This window comes from Symsagittifera roscoffensis, chromosome 10 (assembly GCF_963678635.1).
Source record: "Symsagittifera roscoffensis chromosome 10, txSymRosc1.1, whole genome shotgun sequence".
In the NCBI taxonomy this organism is placed as follows: Eukaryota; Metazoa; Xenacoelomorpha; order Acoela; family Convolutidae; genus Symsagittifera; species Symsagittifera roscoffensis.
In genome coordinates, this window is record NC_087071.1 from 22,911,817 (window position 1) to 22,937,563 (window position 25,747).

Genomic DNA, 25,747 nt, shown 5'->3' on the forward strand with positions numbered 1-25,747 from the left:
TTTCGACTTTTCAACTAGCCATTTATGACGGAATTTTTCTAAATTTCATTTGAAAAGTATTTTTGTCCTGAGCTTAAACTTGAAAAAATATTTCATTTGTGATCATTTTGCGAAAGGTTAGGGGGCTTTAAAGATTGCCTTTGTGACCAATCTGGGACACTTAACGCACGATAAATTCGCGCTATTAACGCGTAAGCGGAGATTTAATCTTTCTTAGAAATCGTTCCAAATTGGTTAAAGGAAGCTGATTTGCCATAATTGCTTTGTTGCTAGAAGTAAAATCTAATAATCTAATAGTAAAATAAAATTAAATCTAATAGTAAAATAGAGTAAAATCTAATAGGAGTGAAATAAAATTTCGAGTCGGCTGTTTTTTTTACCCCGGTATTCAATTTTAATTGTTTGGATTTTTGTGGTTCAAAAACTTTTCCTGAGTCATTGTTTTGAACAGCCAGCTTCAATTTTGCCGGTATAATTTTAAGAAAATATTTTTGCTTTAAAAATGCCATCCAGTCATGAATATTAAAAGGGCCATAATACGGTATAGCACTCGACTGCACCTTGTATTTTTCAATTGGCTCAACAATGGCAGCATTTCTTCTCTGATTAGTATGTGCGACCCGTTTGGAGTTCCATTTGAGCTTACGCTTTTCGTTTTTAATACCCCTAAAGGTTATTGATAAGATTTTATCACCATTCAATGATTTTTCCTAAGTAAATCTTAAATATTTACTCTAAACTTGATTATTAAATCGTCAGACAATGTCAGGAGTATACAGTAAACTTGATCTCCTAATATGTTTGATTTACAGAATTTGAATTAAGTTTATTGAGTCTAAAAAAATAGTGGAATCCCTCATGCGCGAAGGACCGACTGCCCAAAAATAAAAATCAGCCAATCAGATTTCAGTAATATAAAAAATGGACAGAAAGTAAATATATTTCAAGGGTTTCGTAATGAAAGAAGCAAACAGTTGCTTGTTCATTTAGTTCAATTTAATTGAATGGCAATTGCTTCTTTTCAAAAATTGACTTTCAGCTAATCTTGTTTTCGATCTATTGCAGTTTTTTCGCGCATTCGGTCCTTCGCACATGAGAAAAGCCCTCCAGAATTATGAGCAAGATTAGGATTGCTTTTGGACAAAGACGTTCCAACAAATCCGGCCAAAAATGGATAGCTTGACTGCAAGGCGGTATAATGTTTAGAAATTGTCTAGTTGTTCCGACTTTCGATACGAAAGTGACGGAATGTTTGTGCTCGGGGTGGGTTTTTTTCTTCTGACAAATTTCGACTTTTTAACTAGCCATTTTTGAGGCATTTTTTATATCATTTGAAAGGTGTTGTTGTCCTGAGTTTAAATTTGAAAAGATATTTTACCTGTGATCATTTTTCGTAAAGTTACGGGTGTTTAAAGATTGCCAGTTTGGCCAATTTGGGACATTGAACGCCTGATATATTTCGTGCTATTAAAGCGTAAGCGGAGAGTTAATCCGTCTTAGAAATCGTTCCAAATTGGTTCAAAGAAGCTTATTTGCCATAATTCATTTGTTACAAGGAGCGAAATTTATCCTTTTGTACTTTATATGGCGTGTGGGGGGATGATTTTCATGAAAAATTTTGTTAAATTTTAGAGAAAAAAAAGTTCATTTAGATTTTTTTCGTTTAGTTTTTTGATGTTATTACTGCTACATAAATCTTAAAAGGCACTTAGAACATTCAGGGCTTCGCCCTGATACGAGCATTCTTGTTAGATTGCCTCTCAGTCGAATTTCCCGTAGTACAAATTAATGAATTCAAATTAGGCCGTGAAATATAAATAGAAAAGCATCGAATGTATGCGTCTTTCTTTGACAGGTCTCAGACGTTCAATTGCTCCTTTGCAAGCTCACAAAGGGTCAATTCATCAAACTATTTTTCCTTCAGCTCATCCTCGGAATCTAAATAGAGAATTTGAAATAAGTCCTTAATTATGGAAGATATCATTTACAGGTTAAAACTATTAGGCTACAGAGATGTGGTGTAAAAATAGTTCTAACTTTAACAAAAAGTGATCTGAAAATTGGTAAGTATGATGTCTTTGCTGCCAATAAGCACAAAAAAGTGAAACTAACAGACGAACTAAAACGTGCAGTAACTTTTAAAATAAAAGTATCAATTGGTAGGTTCAAGTGAATTGGACTGTTTTTGGAAACTTTTTGAAAATTTCGAGGAGAAAAATGAAATGTTTGTCGCCCTCCCTCCCCCCTACCCACCCATTAGTAGTATGTACTCGGTCCTTTGTTAAATTCAAGAGTTATTGTCGCAGCTAAAAAATGATTTGGTAAAATAGTACCAAAATATTGGGTGTTGAGCGGTTACCGTATTTTATAGAGGGGGACGCAGCTAACTATGTTTGATAAGAGCAGAAACAATAGATGAATTAGACAAAAGAACTTCTACAGAGTTTTTGATATTTAGTTAGTTCTAAAAGTTCACACTTGGGTGTCAATTTTAGTTTAGTCGTGCAGTGCTATTTTACCCTCTGGTTTTCAGTCATCTGTTTCGGGTGGCGGGAGCGAATAGAACATTCGGAGTGCAGCACTTTTACTCATCCCCGATTGCTTGCCAACTTCTTCTCTGATTCAGAAAAATTGAACAAAAGTGCAAATCTTTTCCTTCGTGCCACATATAATTGCTTTTAGTATGTTTTGCATATTAAAATGTTTCATCAATTGAACTATTTTGTAATTATTTAACTACCTCACATCCAACCCCTATCCCCGCTTCTTAATTCTGGCTGTGTTTATAAGACACTCTGATGGAAGGGAAGGTAATCTTATCATAACTTGGAATACTTCAAGCAGAAATATGTAACCGTGATCTGCAACCTTGATCCAACTGAAAAAATACAATTTTATTTTTCACAGTGATTAGTAGTTTCTACTTACGGCTTCGATCTAAATCTATTGTTGTTACTAATCGAAGTCATCCCCTGATGAGCTTGGTTATTAGTCTGGACTATTCCGTATTGTTGGACACTTGGTTCTGGCTGTTGTTGATGCTGGTAGGCTGATTTGGGTTTTAGGCCCAGTGCACCTCTCAATGCCGAGTAGGGAGAACCGACTGGGCTTGTTTGAATATTGCGCCTGAAAAGTGTTGAACTCTTAAATGTTAAATTTGGTTTCAAGAAAGGAGCAACTCGCATTCAATCTGCATGAAAAGTCAAAAATTTCCATCTTGAAAGAACAGGAAAAAATTAACTAAATCCCTATTTACATCTCATAATGTTGCATTTATTTACGTATCATTTGGTGAACTAAATATTCGGTTATTTTTCAGAGCTTGCTTGGGTCGAAGACAACTCAAAAATCAGATCAATTAAGAATAATTTGAAAACTAGAGGAAATGTTTCAAAACTTGTCCCAAAAAAGTTACAAGGCTGCGTTGCAACACTGCTGACCTCTGAGATCTTTTTGGCAAATGGCGAAAGAGCATTCCGATTACGCTTTTGCGCCAGCCATTTCTTTTTTCGAGCTGTTAAAAAACCTAAATTAACAGTAATATTGCTAAACCAAGAGCAGTTTGAAAAAATATCAAATTTGGTTGGTTGTAATTTAGATTTTGGTCAAAATTTTTCGAAAAAATTAAATTCAAAAATTTAACAAGGTGAAAGTAAGCCTAACCGAAGGCAAGCAACTTTTATTTTCAATTTAAACGATTAATCATTTGTTGTCCTAAAATTAATTTGATTACCGACCCATTAAAAAACAGCCACCAAAAAGTTTGAAACAGTGTAACAAAATCAAAAAAATCAATGACACCGAAAAAAGCAATTCTTGAAAGTTTTATAAAACATCAAAGCTCCTAAAATTTCAAGGTTTGTTCATTTTTTTTTAATTTACTTCACTCAGATAGAACTGGGTCAATATGTATGTTTCTTAATCGCTATTCCAAAAAATAATCGAAAAACGAACGAATAAACCCAAAAAAAAATAGCATGACTTTAAGTTTAAGAATAATTTCGTATTTTTTACACTCAAAACTTTTTTGTTCTGAATGGCAATGAATATAGCTGAACAGTTTTTTCCTGGAGTCATGCTTCGTTCATAAATTGCGTTTGACAGACTAGTACTATTGTGTAACTTTTGAATGCAAAAGGTGGAAGCAGCGAAAAACTTCGACTAATCAAAAAGTACAAAAACAATCCAAAACCTTTTTGAATTGTTTATCTTGCTTTTTTTGTTTATTTTGGAAATTTTAAAGGTCAAGCAATATATAAATAACTGTACAACCGAAGATACAATAATTCTACTTTTCGCAAGACATCAACTATTTATAATGATTTTTTTAATCATTCTTGAAGTTTTATGCACTAAATGATTCTGTAAACATTTTTACCTTGAACGACCGGAACAAATTTCAGCAACTTGGTCAGGCATTTCAAATAAGATTTCAGCCAAGATTTTTGGTAATATAAGAGCAAAATGACCCGCATATTTTGCCCTAATTCTTATACAAAGAGAGTGAAGCTAATTTAGTTTTAATTCATATAATAATGTGCTTTGTTTTCTTTCTTTACCTTCTACTAACAAATTTTATTTTATTTCATTTTCAGAAGCTTATATCATTTAGAAACTCGGCGATGGCCGGTAATACTGACGAATTTAATTGTACCGTTGCCACAAACCTAAAACGTTCTTCAACCCTTTCGGCCCAGCAAAGAGCAATTCACCCCCAAAATCGAAACGAATTTTATACCGACGGGTAATTTTTATTCTGTAAAATTTGCACTTGCTCAATTGAATACGCTCGCCAGTCAAAGATTAATTGGCATTTTTTCTCGACTAAACGCCTTAACGACGAAAGTTCGCTTAAAACTCAGGCCTTAAATTTTTTGTAAAATTTTGTTTCTTTTTACTTCATACTGAATTTGAATAATCTAATTTTTTGTGCATACTTAGAAATTTTTACCACATGTTCAACAAAAATTCACCGCATATGCAAGCTTCGCTTTAATAAATTTCCCTTATAAATCCAAAAAGCCTGATTATATGAAAATATTGACTACTTCTTTGCATAAGTTATGCTTTAAGAAATATCAACATCTAATTTGGTTCACTCTTTTTGTTTTCTAGTTAATATAACTTCCACTTTAATCAGACAAAATAGATTAATTTTTTTCAAGATTTGTTTTAGGTATACAAAATATGGTAGTCAGTGTGTGTGTGTTGAGTTTTTGCAAACAGGAATAGTTTGACATAGTTTTTTTGTTTTTTTTTGACCGTTTAGTGCATAAAAATGGGTACTCAACAAAACTTTATGATTACAATAAACAACTATTTTCCAGAACATGAAGATTGCCTATATTTTATATGGGTAATTTTAAAGTTTTCAGTGAGAAAAGGGTTGAGCCACTTCCATACAAAAGATTCCAAGTCTTCTCAACATAATTGTGTAATTAATTGTGCTTTTGACGCAAATATCGACAAAAAATTGTTATCGTACAGGCAAAAACAATCATTAGAAAACAATTAGGAAAAATTGACCAAGCTAATCTAAATGTTGGATATTTATGGTACGTATTTCAAAACAGTTTGAAAATAAAATTCGTCTAGTCACCAAAGAATTGTTTAGTTTTATAGTTGTAACCTATCAAATAGCTTCTGTTTACATATATTGTGCAACCAGCCATATCGTAGATTCAAAGAAAAAGTTTTATAAACTAACAAGATTGCTCGTATCAGGGCGAAGCCCTGAATGTTCCGACTGCCCTCTAAGGTTTATGGAGCAGTAATAACATTAAATAATTAATTGAAAGAAAAAAATGAAAATTTTTTTTTCTTCTAAAATTTGAATTTTTTTGAAAATCATTACCGCACACGTCATACAAAGCACAAAAGGATAAATTTCGCTCCTTGTAACAAATCAATTATGGCAAATAAGCTTCTTTCAACCAATTTGGAACGATTCCTAAGACGGATTAACTCTCCGCTCGCGCGTTAAAAGCGCAAAATACATCGCGCGTTAATTGTCCCAAATTGGTCAAAATGGCAATATTTAAACCCCCTTAACTTTACAAAACATGATCACAGTCGAAATTTGTCTGAAGAAAAAAAACCCACCCCGAGCACATATATTACGTCACTTTCGTATCGAAAGTCGGAACAATAATAACTGTGAACATTCACTTCTTGTTGAGCAGAAGTATCAAAAGGTTTTAGCCAAACATTAAAATTTGGTGTTTTTCATGTACTTTGTAGAAAATATAATACTTTGACTCATGACTTTTACTTTAGAACGGTCTTGGAGTTTTCTGTATGGTTATGAACACAACAATGTTATTATAATAAGCTATAAAAAAAATTGAAATTGTATGTTACATGGTAGAAATGGGTTTCCAATAGAAATCTTAGATTTTTTGTACGTATAGAAATGTATGCAAACTCTGTATGGCTACAATTTCTCCGTCATTGAGAGTTTCAGATCAGCAACTTAACTCCGGTTTGGTTAACCCCGGTTTTTTAGGGCATTTCTTGAGTCTTGAAGGATAGAGAAGTTACTATTGCAGTAGAAAAACTTCTTTTCATACTGTTGAATTTCCTTAATAGTGAAGTTTTATTATAATTAATAAGTGCTATAAAGTCTATGTTTTCGAACTGTATAATAATTTTTGGAGTTCTTTGAGATCAATCAAAAATACGCTGAATTACTTTATTTATTAAGGCCTACTGCAGTATTTAAAAACTATTGGGAGCTGAAAAAGATTGTAAAGCTTTTGTTTTAGTCAAGTTCTTTCAGATGCGTTGAAAATCAATGGGAACTTCAAGGCTTTGACCTGATAAGAGCACTTTGAAGAAAAAAATAAAGAGACAAATTGGTTAACTGTTCGACTAAAATGATCATACAAAAAAATCACAGTTTATTTGATTTAAATTAAATTGACTTCAAAGACTGATTGATTCATCTGTAAACATCGCTATTGAATTAAATGTTTTTTTCTTATTAAAATTTTTTGGGTTAATTTAAGTTATTTGTTTGAATAATTTTTTGGACACCGCTGAGAATACATAGATAAAGTTGATAGTTAAGGCAACTACGTGCGACTTTTTTCTCTTTTTTGGTCAGTTGCAATTGGATTATGACTATGAATTAGATGCAAAATATGTAGTTAAAAACACTCACATGCTTTGAATCTCGCTCTCTTTCTGGAGAAACGCATTGATCAACTCATTTTTCTCCGCCTCGGATAAGTTAGTAATAGCTTCTGGTATTTCAGACGCCTGGTTAGTAATTTCACCACCACTCGAAGCTGAAACAGTTTGTTCACGCAAAGCATCAATAGTTTGAGGTTGAAAAACTTGTTGTTCAGCAGTCGAGTTTATCTGACTAAAGTTTTGTTGTTCAGCTGCATTAACATCAAAATTGGGATTTTGGTATGCTTTGGGAGGGTTTTTCATTCCGCTAGCATCACCCCAAGTTAGTTTATGCTGGTATCCGGGCAAATAAATATTGGCTGGGGCGTTCGGCTGAGCCGAATCTAACTTCGAGGAGCTTTGTCCGTTTCCGTTGTTCGATTGTTCTGATACTTTTTCAGGAGTCGCTTCAAAAAGTTTTCTTGCTTGTTGGTAGTTCTTCGGCAAGGGTTGATTTCCGGGTTGTTTCTGGGCATCATCGATCTCAGTCTGAGTTTTAGCACTACCCGTGGGTCTTAATATTTCTTTACTGAACGGCGTTGATTCTTCTGATTTCGAAACTTGAGCATTCGCGTTTGTAGGTTCGAATTTAGGAATCGCTCTCTTCAAGGGTTCACCGAATCGTTTCGCAGCATCTTCGAAATCAACTGGGGTTCTTACTTTCGGATCATCTGACACCTCACCATCTTCAGTAACGTTCAATGATCCTGGTTTTGGCGTCGCTCTCAACGTTGGCAATGCAATTTCAGAGCTCTTAGATTCTTGACTGGTTTGGAATCCAGGCTCTGGTTTGGGGGTTGTCCTCAAGGTCGGCATAGCATACTCGGATCCTGCGCTATCTATATTTGCCTGACATCCGGGTTCTGGTTTTGGAATTGCCCTTAACGTTGGCATGGCAATCTCGGATCCCTTTGATTCTATATTAGGAGGGACTTCAGGCTTGGGAGTAGCTCTTAACGTCGGCATCGCATACTCGTAACTTTTAGACTCCTGGTTGATCTGGGTTCCCGGGTCTGGTTTTGGAGTTGCCCGCAGGGTCGGCATGGCATACTCGGAACTTTTTGGTTCCTGGTTAGGCGGGGTCCCTGGTTCTGGTTTCGGTGTTGCTCTCAATGAAGGCATTAGGATTTCAGAGGATCCGTTAGCTTTCAACTCCTGGTTCGGAGGTGTCCCTGGAACTTGCTTCATTTTTACTGCTTCTCCGAAACGATTCCGGGCATCTTTGTAGTCAACTGGACTTTTCTGTGTCTCCAAGCCTGCCTCTTGTAAACTCTGATTTGCTTGAATGGGTTCCGGTACGTTGGTACGGCGTTTCATTGCAACAGCCAATCCGTATTTTTGCCTAGCTTCGTCGTAGTTTTGCGGGTGTTTTTCCAAATCTTCTGAATCGTTGCCAACCTGGTCCAAGTTTTCACAAGATTTCGTTTCAAGTCGTTTCAGTTTCTCTTCGCTCATTTTGATTGGTCGAAATTGCAAAGATTCGTTAGATGGTGATTTAGTGTTGAACTTGTTTTGCGTATTGCCAAATTTAATTGGCTCACCAAAATTTTTGAGAGCTGATTGGAAATCTCCAGGTAAATCTTTTTCCAGGGGTGGTTTGACTTTGGTTTGTTCCATCTTTTTACGTTCCAACTCCAAAACGGCTTGGTGAAACCCTTCGTCAATTGAAGAAGTGTCAACTCCTGACTCTGAATGCTGATTGGTCGACGCTATAGCGTCATGTCTCTGCTGCGAAGCTTGTGATTGGTCAATTTGGGCTGTGTTAGCAGCGACACTAGCTTGCTGATGGGATAATTGTTGTTGTTGTTGTTGTTCCTGCAGAATGTGCATTTGGTTCAGCTGCTGAAGATTCGCTTGGGTAACAGGTTGTGGGCTGTGTAAGGGCACTTGTGGAAAACCTAGAAAAAAATAAGAAATACTGAACTAAAGTAAAATGAAGTTGAGGCAATTTTTAGATGAACCTCCTTGTCTGAATTTTACCTGAAAAAAAATGAACAAATACTTAAGGTAAATTTTACCATAACTGAGTTTTGGCAAATAAAGGTTAATTATATTTTATCTTTACAAATTAAGTTTGGAAAATGAATTAGGACCATTTATACATGAGGGATAGGACCAACATACGAGCTGTACAACTCATGACGGCGAACTGCTGTTGTGCCCAGGCTTAAGAACTACATGCAATTTTTTTGGTTATTTTTCTGGGCTGGGTAATATTGCCTCATCCTCAAGCAATGAGCACGGATCATGGTGGGCCTCGAACATCCGATCTTTCGTTTATGAGGCGGAGACGTAACCACTTCACCGCCGCTTCCCAGCATAGGAATTGGAGCGTGAACAAATTTTAAGAATTTTCCCATCTTTATTAAATTCATTGACACTTGAAAATGCGCTGAGATCTGCTTTGACTAATTCTCGGTCGACTTATTCAACAAAATTGTACGTAATGTATTTTTTTGTTTTCCAAAAATGAATTGTCAAAAACTTCATTTTTTTAAATTGAAAAAAGCACGTATGGTACATTTTTTCGACTTTTTATCATATGTCGGAACAAGAAACAATTTTAAAAAAATCATTTATTTCCAGAGCACAAGGGTGAATTATCCAACACCAGCTATTTGCCACATCACTAAACTACTGTTGTTTTTATTTAAAATTTTTATGGAAAAAGATAGTTTTGGTCAATTTAGGTAGTAGTGAAAGTGCCCGAAATGATATAGCAAAAAAAATTGCAGTCGAAGTCATTGCATATTATTGCAAACCAAATCAGCAAAGACCACCAACTGCGCATACCGAGATATTATAAATCGGACTCACACCTCTACTGAGTTTCTTTTACAAAATACAAAAAACGTTAATTCTAAGGTTCCACAAATTTTACCAGACACTCTTGGAAAAATATTTGTTTTTTTTTGTCAATCAAAAAAATTAAATTGAAAAATTTAGAAAAAATTGTTTTCAGGCCAACTTATCAATGATGACTGCTATAAAACCGCATTTACAGCCATTAAACATAGCATGCGTGATAATCTTGAGTCTTTCTGGTCCGTGTTCAGACGTTCTCTGACTTGTTTGAAATAATGAAAATAAGTTACCTGGTGGTGCTGGTTGTTGATTTGTTTGATGGTGTTGTTGATCATCGGCTGTCTGTATTTGTGGGTTCATACTTTGAGGGGTGCTCACACTCGAGTCAATATCCGAAAAGGCAGGGGTCGCATTCACGTCTTCCATTTTGAAATTATTATTGTTCACTCTTTGACCAATCTGAAAAAGAAACAGATTGAACAAAATCAGGCAATTATAATTTTACTTTCCTGAATTTTAGATAAAAAATTAAAACACCGGAGATAAAGGGAAGGAGAAGGAAGGACGCCACTAGGGTTCTGACTAATTATTTTCCAATGAGGTCCCCGTTTGCTAGTTTTGAACATTCATTTATGGTCGTTCGGCGAGCCAAAAAACTTTGAAAGGTGCCTTTGGCGTCCATGTAATTAAGGCGCTTTTCCCACCAATTATACTATTAGATTTGAGGGGAATCACGCTCCAAAATATTGTCAAATTATTTTAAAAAGTGCACTTGAACGCAGTTTGGCCTCGTAATGCTAATTTTTTTTTTCACAAAATTTTGTCTGCGGCGTGGCAACTTTTGTCAAAATGCAATATTCATTTTGTTTGGAGATATTTCAGACAATCACTTTCTCACGGGCACCTGCCGTTTTCTCCAAAATGCGTTATAAATTTACATGTAGTGCAATTTTAAATTTGAAATAAATTTTTCAATCAGATGCCCAATAGAAGTTAGTTTCAGTTGTTAGATGCAAAAAAGCATGCATACCTTAGAACCATAATGTTGGTTCTCATGGTCAATTTCGCCTGTTAGTTTCAAACCAGCACATTTATCATATCCAGCATAACTAGCCCGGTTATAATTGAAACCATCATTCACAAAACTCTGGTCAACGTAGAAACCGAAATCATCATCTTCTTTCGGTGCTTTTTTTAAAGTCGGCTTCGTGAAAGCGTAACTGTTTAAATATGAAAATACTGGTTGTTTTTTATCAGTGTTGGAAGCTTTTCTAGTTGATCTTGGCGATGGCAAGGCAATGGCACTTGATCTATAAGGCGCGTTCATCGCCGAATTATCAGAACTTCTTATTGAGAAATCATTTGACGAAATATTTCCGTTGAAGGGTGTTGAGCTTCGTTGATTCAAATCGAAATCCGAAATTGAGTCGTGAGGATATCCGAACGAGTTATCGTCGTATAAATTATTTCTGGGTCGATTCCACGATGACGCGAGACCTTTCTCGGTTAACTTATCTTCGGGATGAATGAAGAACGAGTCGTGTCCTCGACCTGAAAACCCGTTCGGGCTTCTTAAATAACTCGGGCTCGGGCAAAACTTATTTCGGTTTTCTTGAAATCTATCAAAATCGGTTTCTTCTAGAGTCATTTTAGAATTTTTCATTGGGTTCAGAGACGTTTGAAATGGTTGTTCAAATCGTTTCGAATTTTCGCCCGTGAAATTTTTAAACTGTTCACTTAGTTTGTCTAAATTTGCTTCTACTATTGAAACTTTTCGACTTTCTTCAGTGACAAAGTCTTCAACTGGTAAATTTCCGACAGGATTTTTAAAATGAGTTTCAGCTAAGTGTTCTAAGGTTTCTTTTTCTTGCAGTTTTTCCTGAAATCTTTCGAAATTAAAGGTTGCAGATTTTTCAAACTGGTTGTTTATTCTTAACCCAGTATTGATATTTTTAGCTTGGATTTGAGTCTGTGAATTGTTCTGTCGGTCTTTGTAAACCGGGCTTATCTTTGACTTGGTTTTGATCGACAAAATTGGAGCAAAAGGCGTAGAGTTTTTTGTCCGAGTGTTTTCGCTGCTGTATGAGTTTGGCTTGAAATGTAATCTAGTTTGTGATTGATTTTTGAAGTTTGGCGAGTTCGATTGGTATCCTGATTCGTCTTGCGCGTTCGGTTGCTGAATTTTTTTTGAAGAAGTTCTGATAGTCAGTTGAGGAGTCTAAAATACATAAATGTTTATTCGAGTATAACATCGCTATTACTCACATTTGATTCAGAGAAAAAACGACGATTTTCTTTTATATATTTGTCAGAAAGTGACTGGGTAAACTTTTAATCATACTTTTCAAACCTTTTTTTTGTCGTCCCAAATTGAAATAGAATCATTAATGTCAGGGTGATTAAATGGGAGCGTGAGGAGCCCCATATAAAATTTAAAAGCATCAACGGCCAAAATCTCTCTCTTTTGGTAGTATTTGGAATTAGCTACAGCAATTACTCTTGTATTTTTTAAGCCATATTTCAGTAGAGGGAAAGTTGCATTATTGTACATCAAGCTGGTGATAGTATCAAAAGAGACGTGTCGATAAAAAGGTCATAAGATTCGCTCCTTATAACATTGTTTCTATATGCAAGAAAACTCTTAACGAGTTGTTTTAGACATTTAATTATATTGTTTTCTTTGTCAGTTTTTATAAAATTACAATTTATTAATAATGGATTATTATCTTGCTTTTTGTCAAATCAAAAAAAATCGGGGCAGAGCAACAGTGACGAAGTAAAACAGTGCAGATAATTAAAAAGTGTTCAACAGTGCCGAAAAGCATCAAATTTCGGAACTGTTAAGCACTTTTTTCGTTATGGCTCTGTATACTTCGGCACTGTTGAACGCTCCAATCAAATCCATTGTAAACAAACATAGTCAAATAAAATGTTTTATAATCAAAATAGCCAACTTAAAGTTGAAGAATAACGAACGCAAGGAAACTGAAAAAACGACTTGCTTTTTCAAAAATCTTCAAGTTTTGAATTTCGAAGAAAACAAGAGATGACCTTAAAACTCTTTGATTTTGTAGAACAATTTATGAGGAACAATTTTTTTTGTGAAAATCAACGAATCGAGAAAACTGGATCAAAAAACAAAATTTTTATTTCGCTGGGAAATCTGATAATTAATTTCCATTTTCGAAATTAGAAGTCTATCACGTTTTTCATGGCCTTTACAAATTTGCTGTTCAACCGTGGAGTATGCCTTCCTGTTAACAATAGAAATGCACTGAACTATAAAAAATCATCGCGAAAAGACAAAATTGAACTTTTCACTGAAAAAAAATAGCAAAACCTACATAAGAGTACTCACTACATCATTACTCTTAAGAGATTGCAAAAAATTTTAACAACAGTGCCACATTGCATTATTTATCTTTCTTCTTGCAGTTTTTTCTTACAAGTATTTTAAGACTTTCATTTTTTCACCCTTTTTTGTCGTCACTAATACCGTTTAAGTCCATGAAGGTCTCTTTAGAAGCTGACCCCTAACGCTTGCACCCCTCACATCTCACGTTTGCAACGAATGACCGATTGCTTGATAAATCTGAATCAATCTAAACTGTTAAAAAACAATATATTTTTATCTTTCGTTTCCTTCGGTTTCATGAATACTATATTCCAATTGGATGACAGAAAGTGCGGGCACGGCAAGCCTGAGGGTTGGTTTAACTGGAAAAGGAAGGAACTGAGAGGGTTGAAGATAAAGCTGTAGGGTAAAAGGGCGGTAGAATCGAACGGGTTTAAAAAAAATGTCGGTCGCTTTTTCCAGGTCGACCAAATTCCGTTTGCGAGCGCTCCCAGAATCCTAGCAAAAAACGTAATTTTTGAGCCCTTTTTCAAAACATTTGACCAAAAAACCGTTTTTTTGCGCGCGCTCCCTCAAAATTGTTTTAGCGCCGATGGCGCGTTTAGAAATCTCAAAACGCGATGGGGTAATTAGAAAAACATTAGGGTCGGTTAGCCAAAAATTGATTTCAGAAAAAGTATCAAAAGAAGGACCCTCTGAGTCGGCAGTGGATTGTATCACTTCCCCACCGCTATGTCCTCGCCTGATATGGTGCATTTCACATATCATTGCAACATATTAAACGATTTTTTCCATAATCGATTTTTATCCATCAGACTCCGGTTTTCACTTATCCACAGTATCAGTACAAGCAAATGATAATTAGGTAGCAAACTTATAAGTGTTTCCTTCTTCTCAAGCTAACAATCACAAGGAATTACTACCAAAAAGCTCAGGTTGCTTCACATGGTTATTCGGCTGTTATTAATAATGATTTTTGATATATGGCAAATAAGCATCTTTCCACCAATTTGGAACGATTTCAAGACGGATTAAATCTCCGCTTACACGTTAATAGCTCTAAATATATCGCGCGTTAATTGTCCCAAATTGGCCAAAATGGCAATCTTTAAACCCCCATAACTTTATGAAAAATGATCACAGGTCAAAAATCTTTTCAAATTTGGGATCAAGACAACATTACTGGTTGAATGATATAAAAATTCCGTCAAAAATGGCTAGTTAAAAAAACGAAACTTGTCTGAAGAAAAAACCCACCCCGAGCACAAATTTTCCGTTTTTATTGATTATTAATACTGGCAACTCAACTACGGCTTACTTCTTCATAAGCTTTGATTGAGAAATTTGGCTGCTTTTTTGGTAAAATCGAACCTAAAAGACCTAATCCTAATTTTTGGAATTTTTTTTACTACTATATAAGTTGGGCACGGAATGAAAAAAATGGATCATTTTGAAAATTGAATAAGATGCATGGTATCAAAACATTGTGAACTTTTTGGCTTCCAAAGGCGTAAATACGCGTTGATCAATTTTTGCTTAACTTTTATAACTAATCAGAAAGGATATTATTATTATTAACAGACGAATAACCATGTGAAACAACCTGAGCTTTTTGGTAGTAATTCCTACCGATTGTTAGCTCGAGAAGAAGGAAACACATGCATATTGAAGCAAAATTGATTGCTTATAAGTTTGCTACAATTTTTCTCAAACATTATTCTGTTATCCTGATTTAGTGCATCGCAACTGTTGAAATTTTATCAAAGGAGTTTTTCAAACTGACACTGCTTCAAACAAATTCTAGTACAAGCTGAGAAGTAAAATTACCTAATTATCATTTGCTTGTACTTATAGTGTGGATAAGTGAGAACCGGAGTCTCATGGATAAAAAACGATTATGGAAAAAATTGTTTAATATGTTGCAATGATATGTGAAATCGACCATCATGCCAGGAGCGGACATGGGGGTGGGGAAGGGGAGAAGTGATACCATCCCCTGCCGACTCTGAGAATCCCCCTTTGATACTTTTACTGAAATATATTTTTGGCTAACCGACTTGAAAATTTTTCTAAATAGCCCATCGCATTTTGAATTTTTCTAAGCGCGCCATCGGCGCTAATAAATTTTGAGAGAGCGCGCGCAAAAAAGAGTTTTTTTTTTGGTCAAATGTTTCCAAAAAAGGCTCAAAAAGAGGACAAATTTTTATATATCATTCAAACGGTATTGTTGTCTTGATCCTAAATTTGAAAAAATTTTTGATCTGCGATCATTTTTCATAAAGTTATGGGGGTTTTAAGATTGCCATTTTGGCCAACTTGGGACAACTAATGCGCGATATATTTCGCGCTATTAACGTTTAAGCGGAGATTTAATTCGTCTTGAAATCGTTCCAAATTGGTTGAAAGATGCTTATTTGGCATAAATGATTTGTTACAAGGAGCGAAATATATCCTTTTACACCTGATATGGCGTGTGGGGGGATGATTTTCATTAAAAAAAGTTCAAATTTTAGAATTTTTTTTACCTATTACATTTAAATTTCATAGGTTAATACTGCTCTATAAATGTTAAAAGGCAGTCGAAACCTTTAGAGCTTCGCCCTGATACGAGCAGTCTTGTTCAGTTTTAATAACACTTTCCTGGATGATTTCGTGTTATTTCGTAGATCGATCATTATCCAATTTTCATTGATAAACATAGATAAACAAGACTGCTCGTATCAGGGCGAAACCTCAATTTTCTGACTGCCTTTTAAGGTTCATGGAGCAATAACAACCTTTAAAATTAAAAAAACGAAAACTTTTTTTTTCTAAATTTTGAAACTTTTTATGAAAATCATCCCCCCACACGCCCTATAGAGTAAATAAGGATAGAATCCTTGTAACAAATCAATTATGGCAAATCAGCTACTTACAACCAATTTGGAACGATTTCTAAGAAGGATTAACGCTCCGCTTACGCGTTAATAGGGCAAAATATATCGCGCATTAATTGTCCCAAATTGGCCAAATGGCAATCTTTAAACCCCCGTAACTTTACGAAAAAAATCTTTTCAAATTTGAGCTAAGGACAACAATACCTTTCGAATGATCTAAAAAATTCCGGCAAAAATGGCTAGTTAAAGGGTCGAAATTTGTCTGAAGAAAAAAAACCCACCTCGAGCACAAATATTCCGTTACTTTCGTATCGAAAATCGGAACAATTAGCAACAATTTATCAATGGTTTAGTGCTGGAAAAGAAAGAAAAAATCCCGCTACATTGGGATAAAAATTCACTAAATCATCGCCAGAAAATCATCGTCAATTCACCGCTAATTCATCGCTAACTCAATGCTAAACCAGTAGAGTTCAGTACTAAGTGAAAAAAAACAAAGAACATTTTTTGATCAGAAAGTTATTTTTGTCAGATTTCAATTTATTAGAAAGTTCGTTTTTGTATCTTTTTTAAACAAAAATTTCCAGCTTACTAGGGATTTACATATTTAACTCTGAGTTGGGTAAGGGAAGTAATCGAGGGGGGACAACTCCTCCTGCCTCTCAAACACACGTTATTCATCCAGTACCCACTAATCAATTTAAACATTGAGGGTAAAAATTTAGATAGTGTATAAGGAAGAGAACGTTCAAGTTTTCTCAATAATTCATCGCTAATTCCTCGCGAAAATGTCCAAATTTTTCAGCTTTGAAGCAACGCTATTTTAGCACTGAAATTTGCTATTTGGATAATTAATTAGCGGTAAATCATTGATGGCGATCACTGTTTTTTTTTTTCAAATTTTCATCGCTGATTTGCAATGGGAACTGAACCGGAAAATTATTTAAATCACACATGGAAAAGTTTGAGTGTTTTTTTTCGGTCGTTAGGCAAAATTATCCCGCACCGACGAACATGATATTAAAATCGGATAAAATCGAATTTTATACGGGTATACAGTATAAAGGTAGCACTTACAGAAGCCTTGATATTCTAGAGCCTCTAATTGTTTAACCATTGATTCAAACGTTCATTATGGAACGAAAGATTTTTCTAAAAAAAACTATATTTAAATGCATTTAAATATGTTTTTCCAAAAACCAGAAAAAATGCCAAAAAAATATCTTTCCGATAGAAAATTACAATTGATTTCGATTCAAAATTGTAGAAAGTTTTTCAGGCATGACTTTTTGTTTTCGTGAAAACTCTCGAGAAAAAATTTTACCATGAACCATACGCTTCCGGGGAGCCCATATCAGGCGCGGATCTAGGATTTTCTTGAGGGGGGCGGATTGAGAAAAGTTTTGACGAAAACAATGATTTATTTACAATAAGAAAACGAACAAAATTAAACAAAATTGAGTCTTCGATTTTTTGCGGCAAATCTGTCGATGACCTCTTCGACATTGATTTCTACATCTTTGTGAATGTAAATTAGCGCCAAATTTGAGAGTCGGTCCTCCTTCATGTTGGAGCGGAGGTAACTTTTTAGTAGTTTCATGCTCGAAAAAGAGCGCTCAGCAGTGCATACCGTCACTGGGAGGGTAGCACCAATCTGGAGCAAAGTAAAAATTACTGGCATTGTGGCTTTGTGACACACTCTGAGTGCAGCTGTAAAGGTTTCTGGGGTATCGGTGTACAGGGGGAAGCGCCACATGTTTTTCCAAACTTCGAACTCGCTGGGGAAGTCACCATCTGGAAGTATTCCTTCGTATAACTGGACCAGATCATCAAAATCTTCCTCCTTTGCATCCTTCTCACTTATCCAACGGGGTAGCAGCTTGCACACTTGGGCACAAGAAGAAGCTGCTCCAACGAAGCGTTCCTTGAGATCCATCAGGACAAAGTCAAGAAAGGGCAAGTAAACAGTCTGTCTGAAGTGATCATAAGCCGATGATGCTGCAGGAGGTCTGCCTCTTCTACCCTCTATTTGAATATCGCCCAGCTTTGCGGCGTCAGAATGGACTTTTTCGTAGCGGCCATTGCCTTTGCGTAGCCACCATCGCGCCATTGTTGAAAGAGGTGACGCAAGTTCCGGATGTGATCCATTGACTGAGGCAATTCCAGCGAAGGTCCCTGAAGAGCAATGCTGGTAGCTTTAGTCGCCCCCAGCAGGTGCTTCATAGACATCAGGGCAATCAAGAACTCTGACCGCATCATGCTAGCCAGATAAGCACAGCAGTCAGAAGCACAGCTTTCCCCAGGCCAATTGCTGATGTCTTCTAGTGTAGCTTCAATGGAAGGCTTCAGCAGGATAAAAGTCAGAACAGCATCGTGTCGTTCAACCCATCGAGTGTCAGACATCTTTGGGATTGCAGTTTTGCTAGCTTCGGGCTGCAACTTCCGTATGTTCTCACAGAAAGCATCAGAACGCTTTGCAGAACCGCGAAGTAAGGTGATGATTCGAGAAATTAGGGCAAAAGCACGGCCTATCGGAAGAACTTTCGATGAATTGACCAGAGTCAGGTTAAGGCAATGCGCAGCACAGTGCACATACACGGCAGCAGGGTGATGCTCCTTAATGATGGCTTGAACTCCACCACGAACCCCAGACATTGTTGCAGCTCCGTCGTAGCTCTGGCCAATCAGATGGGCATCTCCGAGTCCAGTTTCTGAGATACGTGCCAGGATGATTTCAGCTAACGCTTTTGCCCTTGTGTCGACTGTGTCCACGAAACCCAGAAACTCTTCTCGGATCTCAAAGGCATCCCAATATCTGATCGATATTGAGACCTGTTCCGTTCGTGAGATGTCGGTTGTCTCATCGGCAATGATGGTAAAGTAGTTGGAGGCCTTGACCCTGGAGACAATCTGCTCCAGAATGATTTTCCCAACAATGTTGTTGGGTTTGTCCAGCAGTGCAAACTTGATGTCCCTGTCCATGTCCAGTGAGCTGAAGTTGTAGATGCCGACGTCAATGTAGGATGGAGAGTGTAGAGCTTGCTCAGAGAGCGGAGATATAGAACTAATTGATGAAAGAGATTCATCTTTAATGGTGGCTAAAGGAGCCAATGGCTCTAAGAGCCTTGAAGGTCCAGGTATGGGCGTCTCAGGAGTGGATGATCCAGGGTTGGCAGGCTCAGGAGTGGTTGCAGTGGATGAAGGTGGTGACTTCTTGGGTCCACTGTTGAAGAAAGCCTTGAGCGTCTTGAAGCCAGAAGCCTTGGAGTCCTTGGGAGCAGTCCGCTTTGACATCTGGAATGTTGAAGTTGAAGTCCAGGGTCCAATCCAGAGTGCAGTGTGAAGTCCAGCGAAGAAGGTTTTAGAATGAGCTAGGTAGTTTTGAACGGGGTATAAATACTGCGAATGAGGCAGGTTGACAGGTACCTGTTAGCAGGTACCTGCCTCGAGTCAAAAACTGAGCCCAATTTGAGGCCTCAAAAAAGACGCACTTTCACACCTTGAATTTTCACACCTCAAAATTTTCTTTGATATAAAGGCCAAAGACACCGGCGCCCTTTGAAAAAAATTAAGTAAATTGTTCAAAGGGGGGACCCTTTGGTAATTGTTACGGTCAAATTCCTGAGGGGGAGCGTCCGCCCCCCCCCTAAATCCGCCCCTGCCCCATATTAAGAAATTTCGCAAAAGAAGAAAAAATTTTGAAATACACTATATATATTATACTGATGATACAAACTTATAGCCTTTTTTCAACGCAATCTACTAAGCACCCAAAAATGGGAATAAAAACATGCAGTTTCTTTATTCAGCTCATTCAATTGAAAGCTAGAAATCTTTTCAAATTGACTGATATATGTGAAAAGTTTAACTGTAAAAATAAAAATAAAATGATAAATCAGATTTGAATGTTTTGAAACTGATTTTTTAAACTTATTTGGATATCAAACTAAATCAATTTCACTTTGATTAAAATCGATGTTTTTAGGCTTTTTTATAGATAGTACCGTGGCGGATCCAGGATTTTCTCGATGGGGGCGGATTTCATTTTTTTAGCCAACCAATTGATTTTCTGAGCTCTCATAAATCACTTTTAAAACCCTAATTTGACAAAAGTTTCAGCGCAGCAGGCAAACTTAGGAAAAAAAGAGGCCAAAAGGGCATTTATAGGCATTTTTTGGAGCAAATTAGGAGCCCCTCGAAATTAGTATGATTTAGCGCCCAAGGCTCCTTTAGAAAAACTTTTGTATATCCCAAAAGAGTATTTTGTCGACCTTTTGTTTAGGTCAATCGAACTTGTTTTTCGAGTTCTCCCTAAGCAGGGTTGGGTCCCTGTTTCAGCCAAATTTTCTACATCAATTTTTTAAATTCTACTTAATTTTTTAAATTATAATCATAAAAGTACTAACTTGTGACGATGCTTCAGGCGGCTTCTGATAAACTGTATTCTGATGTTTATTAACTCTCCAACTTCTCAGTTTGCTCTGGATTTCATCTCTGGACAATTCAGGCAGTTGTCTGTTTTCTTCTTCGGTTGTGTCACTGGATGATCGATTTGGCACTCCGTTGTATCTGGCTAGGTCTTGGAAGGTTTTAGGCTGCAAATTAGTTTTAGTCAGTGTTATTAAAAGTCACATGCGGTTATTCAACGAAGCATTAAGACTTATTAAGAAACGGCGGGGCAAATTATTGTAAGAACGTTTTAATTGCAATTGTATAACTTAAAATTACCTCTACTTTTTTTGTAGTTTTTTTAATAATAATTGATAGCGTCACAACCCTTTTTTTTTCTTTAAAATTCTCGGTAGAGTTTGAATACAGCAATAACAAATTTTTGAAGATTTTTGGGGTGTTTGCGTTATCACCGCAGTTTATGGGAAGTAAAAAAATGGATTTTTTTCCTTCATTCCAAATTTATAAATGTTATCTCCAAACAAAAGAAACATATATTGAAAACAAATACAAACATACCAAATCAGGCATCTTTCATTCAAATACTAAAACTAATCAGGCCAAAACAAACTGAGTGGAAGGTCATTTCACTGTGCTTATTTGTTTTTAGCAAAAAATTTTAGCTTGAAAAGATCTTGAACCGAACTATAATGTGGATCCAAAAATTGTATACAAAAATTGTTACACGTCCTATCAGTGGCTAATAGCTAGTTTTAATTATTGATGAAAAAACGTACCTTTACTTTTTCAACTGGTCAATTCAAGAAAATTGAATAATTTTTCCAAGATAATAGTATTTTTTTTTAATAAGTAGCCTTGATCACGACTGATCGTTAAGAAACTGATACTTCAAATGATGTTTTATCACATAGCTAACGGAAACAGAGTTCTGCAAGACAATTGACCAGACCATTGTTATGCCCATATACTTTGGGAACTGGTCTTCAAAGCATCAAAAGAATACATTTGAATCAGTTCGAGATTGAATAGACACAATCATCTCTTTGCTGAAATCAAATGGGCTCAAAGTAAAATAATTCCGTCAATTTATGCATTGACTCAAAGTGACTCATCGTTTTCTTGTTTTCTAAGAAAGCCCCGCTACCAACAACATGTAAAAATTTTGCGGAGAGGTGAGGGTGTCGAAAAAAACCTTCCAAAAAATTTTATTCCAGTCGTTTCTAAAGATGCCTTAAATGCTGGCTTTTTTCTCAAAAACTTGCCTGAAGTTTTTTCAAACATAACAAAAATTGAACTTTTTACTGTTTTGGGAGAGCTCAGAAGCTGATTTTTTGATAAGTTAAAAAACCGCCCTATTTTTTGAATATCTGACCCTCTAGAAAATCTTAGATCCGTCTCTGAAAAATACCCAGTGTTAATTTACCTTGCTTGTAGTGTAATATTGGTCATATGTAATTGTCGAATTGCAATACATGTCTTCGGTTTTTGAATTAATGAGATGTTTTTTTTTGGTTCAAATGGTTGACAGTCTTCAAAGACACAACTTGAAAACTTGAAGCGTTGAATTTTTATTGTTTTAAATTAGGACTTGCAGCTTCACAGCAAGACTTTGTACACATGAGTAGCTTGATCGTAATTTTCGATTAAATGTTGTTCTAAAATCTGGTGTGAAAATCTTTATCTGCAAATCACTTTGTTTAACGAGGTTGAACAACTAAAATCTCGCAGCTAGAAAAAACTAACAGCTGTTAAAGGTTACGCATTTTGTACATTTAGTTTTTTTCGATTTCTTATTGTAGAGTACTCTTGAAATTGCGTGTTCTCACATAAATTCTAGTACCCTAGTTAAGCATCACATTTGATCAGTGATGAATCCATAATAATTCGTTAATTGTGACTCGAGCAGTAAAGAAAGTTTTCAAAATCATTTACCATATCCAAAACACCTTAATTTTTGGCAAAGAGGCGACTCGAAACGGTGAAAAATTGCATTAAAATTTTTTTTTGTTGTTGAGAAATATATTAATTCTTGTTTTTTTCTTGAGCAACATTAATTGTGTTTTCACGTAAAAATTTTAGATGCACGGGAAAGTTTTTGACGCAATTTTTTTTTGACGCATGAGCCTTTAGATACAAAAATTCTGGACGTGATAACAACGACGATCTTTACAAACCAAGAATGAGCAACCATTTTCAATGAAGGTTTCAACGGGTTTTGAAATTTGTCTTAAAACGAGGATTTTGAAACGGTCATTGAAAAGTCTTCAACGGGTTTTGGAATTTGTCTTAAAACGAGGGTTTTGAAACGGGTATTGAAAAGGATTCAACGAGTTTTGAAGTTTGTCTTAAAACGAGGGTTTTGAAACGGGCATTGAAAAGGATTCAACGGGTTTTAAAATTTGTCTTAAAACGAGGGTTTTGAAACGGGTATTGAAAAGGATTCAACGGGTTTTGGATTTTGTCTTAAAACGAGGGTTTTGAAACGGGTTTTTGAAAAGGATTCAACGGGTTTTGAAATTTGTCTTAAAACGAGGGTTTTGAAACGGGTATTGAAAAGGATTCAACGGGTTTTGAAGTTTGTCTTAAAACGAGGGTTTTGAAACGGGCATTGAAAAGGATTCAACGGGTTTTGAAATTTGTCTTAAAACGAGGGTTTTGAAACGGGTATTGAAAAGGCTTCAACGGGTTTTGGAATTTGTCTTAAAACGAGGGTTTTGAAACGGGATGGAAAAGGATTCAACGGGTTTTGAAGTTTGTCTTAAAACGAGGGTTTTGAAACGGGCATTGAAAAGGATTCAACGGGTTTTGAAATTTGTCTTAAAACGAGGGTTTTGAAACGGGTATTGAAAAGGATTCAACGGGTTTTGAAATTTGTCTTAAAACGAGGGTTTTGAAACGGGTATTGAAAAGGATTCAACGGGTTTTGAAGTTTGTCTTAAAACGAGGGTTTTGAAACGGGTATTGAAAAGGATTCAACGGGTTTTGAAATTTGTCTTAAAACGAGGGCTTTGAAACGGGTATTGAAAAAGATTCAACGGGTTTTGAAATTTGTCTTAAAACGAGGGTTTTGAAACGGGCATTGAACAAGATTCAACGGGTTTTGGAATTTGTCTTAAAACCAGGGTTTTGTTCGATGAAATGCGAGATTGCTGATAGACGGTTACGCAAAACAAAAAAAAGAAGCAAAGTGCCCCCTTCCTCCACCCACTGGAACGGCCGGAAGGGGTTGCACTAGATGGGGGAGGGGGTACTTGGTAAAAGAATTGGGTGTAACGTTGATTACCAATCCCCCCGTTGAATATTTAACCCACCCACCCTACCTGTACGTGAGAAGAATAGTGGTTTGCGCGAATGAAGATTGAGGTAAAACTGTTTTTGAATAGTATGCTAAATTGTCATGACTTGAGTGAGGATGATAAATTAGTGTAAATCAACGATTTAAAATCTAATGTGAGATATTAAAAAATTTTTGAAACGGCTCGAAATTAAAGAAGACCATTTTTGGCCAACTTTTTTTAATAAAAAATTTTTCCTGATTTTGTAAGAAAATCAGCACTGTTAAAACAATATTTTAGTACTGTTACAGAACTGCGATTTTTATCTTTGATTTATTCTCTAATCAGAGTTAGGGCGGCATTATACAGAATATGATGCAAAACTTATCTTTCTGGGAGATCAATCCCGTTAGTTCCCTTTTTGGGAACTTTGACCCTTCATTAATTCTTGACGTCCCTTACGGACTAATTTTTAGCTCGCTGCAAAAATGTGACTCTCTGCGATTAACGACAATCAAAATGTGTCCTTAAAAAGTGTTTTTTTTCCAAAAACTATTTTACTCTTTAAAGAGTAGCTCGCATAATCAATTTGGTCAACAAGAGAAAATTATAGGAGAATTTTTAAAATTTCACAATGTGAAAAACCGTTATCTTGTTTAATTTAATTGTAACAATCGCATGCATACCTGTACTTCTGTAATTTTCCTCTGTTAGCCAACTATTTTAAATTAACCAAGCATGCCCCTCGAAACTCACCCGATTTGAATCGTTCAGCTCTCCGATCGCTTATCCGACTGCTTCTGGTAATGATTGCACGTCACTGATTCCAAATTACGTAGCCTATTTTCTGAATCGCGCAATTCCTTAGTTCTAAAATTGGCTTCTGACAATTCTGACTATTTCTGGAATAAACTCCTAATGTGTCTCGTTTTTCTTTTTGTAACCTACAGGGTTTATAACTTCTAGTTGTAATAACAACCACTTTCGAAGTTCTTAGTCGGTGGTAATGTTTGCGTAATGCTTCCTAAAGAAGAATAGAATTACTCAAATGTGTAGTTTACTGGAAACACTGGCTTGGTTTTGAAATTAGTTTTGAGTTGCAAACGTCTTTCTTGAGTTTTCAGAATATACTTTGTAGTTTTTGCTGGGAATAGCTTAGCCTAGGCCAGTCTTTAGGGCTTTTCCGCCTGTATTTTCAGATAAGAAGGAAGAATTACTGCTCAATAATCGACCAACTTGAAACTTGAGCACAGAAACTCGCTGAAACTATTCTGTATCTTTAAGTCAAGAAAACTGCAAATTGAAAGCCATGGTTACGAATTCACGTTTCGCATTGGTTACGAATTCACGTTTCGCATTGGTTTCATGTTCTACGAAAGTGAGTTTTGCATTGATTTAAAGTTCTAGGAATTCTTTCAGAGTCCGCTTTAAAAAGCTTAACTTTACCAAGGTAAAACTGGCATGTTGCGCCGCAAAATTTGCTAGCATTTACCATGTGCTTAGTCAGTACGTCAAAAAATTGAGGTTTTGTTTGCTTAGTAAAATTAGCCATAATTTTGGAAAAAAGACAGGGCAGCGAGGCAGCGGGTGACTCAATTAACTGGTTAAAAATTTAAAACTCGTTTGTTTCAAAAGATCATCTGTAATTTTTTTTGTTATAATGTGTAGCAAGATAAAACTCAGAAAGAAAAGATTGTAATAAACCGATCTGATCTCTCTTTCGAATATCTTTTCCACACAACCTATGAATCAGTTTCAATGAAATAATTTGAGCAAGAATGAGATCATACTTTTTACCATGATTTAACTAAGTGAATACAAATGCTGATTTTAAATATCTGGAAACAACTCAT

At 35.8% G+C, this 25,747-nt stretch overlaps 1 protein-coding gene across 4 annotated transcripts; it reads right to left on the reverse strand.

Moving 5' to 3' along the window:
• Positions 1 to 1,782: 1,782 nt before the first annotated feature.
• Positions 1,783 to 25,091, reverse strand: LOC134855282 (nuclear receptor corepressor 2-like). 4 transcript variants are annotated; one of them, XM_063871761.1, is made up of 6 exons: positions 11,009 to 11,739; positions 10,269 to 10,437; positions 7,163 to 9,071; positions 2,929 to 3,126; positions 2,520 to 2,617; positions 1,783 to 1,938 (listed from the first exon to the last, which is right to left on the reverse strand). In XM_063871761.1, exons 1-5 carry the CDS (start codon positions 11,639 to 11,641, stop codon positions 2,530 to 2,532), a joined length of 2,997 nt encoding a protein of 998 aa, XP_063727831.1. In that variant the 5' UTR covers positions 11,642 to 11,739; the 3' UTR covers positions 1,783 to 1,938; positions 2,520 to 2,529. The 4 variants fall into 4 exon arrangements, with proteins under 4 accessions (XP_063727831.1, XP_063727833.1, XP_063727835.1 ...); XM_063871765.1 differs by lacking the exon at positions 11,009 to 11,739 and adding an exon at positions 24,651 to 25,091 and having other exon boundaries at positions 1,784 to 1,938; XM_063871764.1 differs by lacking the exon at positions 11,009 to 11,739 and adding an exon at positions 22,043 to 22,173 and having other exon boundaries at positions 1,784 to 1,938.
• Between the last annotated feature and the right edge of the window lie 656 nt (positions 25,092 to 25,747).

What these genes read in the sequence shown, in the direction of transcription:
- LOC134855282 (XM_063871761.1), bottom strand. Translation starts at nt 11,641, where the DNA reads ATGAAAAATTCTAAAATGACTCTAGAAGAAACCGATTTTGATAGATTT. An exon ending in ACCAACATTATGGTTCTAAG is followed by an intron (nt 10,438 to 11,008) that starts GTATGCATGCTT and finishes TTTCTTTTTCAG; the next exon opens with ATTGGTCAAAGAGTGAACAA. An exon ending in GAGAGCGAGATTCAAAGCAT is followed by an intron (nt 3,127 to 7,162) that starts GTGAGTGTTTTT and finishes AACACTTTTCAG; the next exon opens with GCGCAATATTCAAACAAGCC.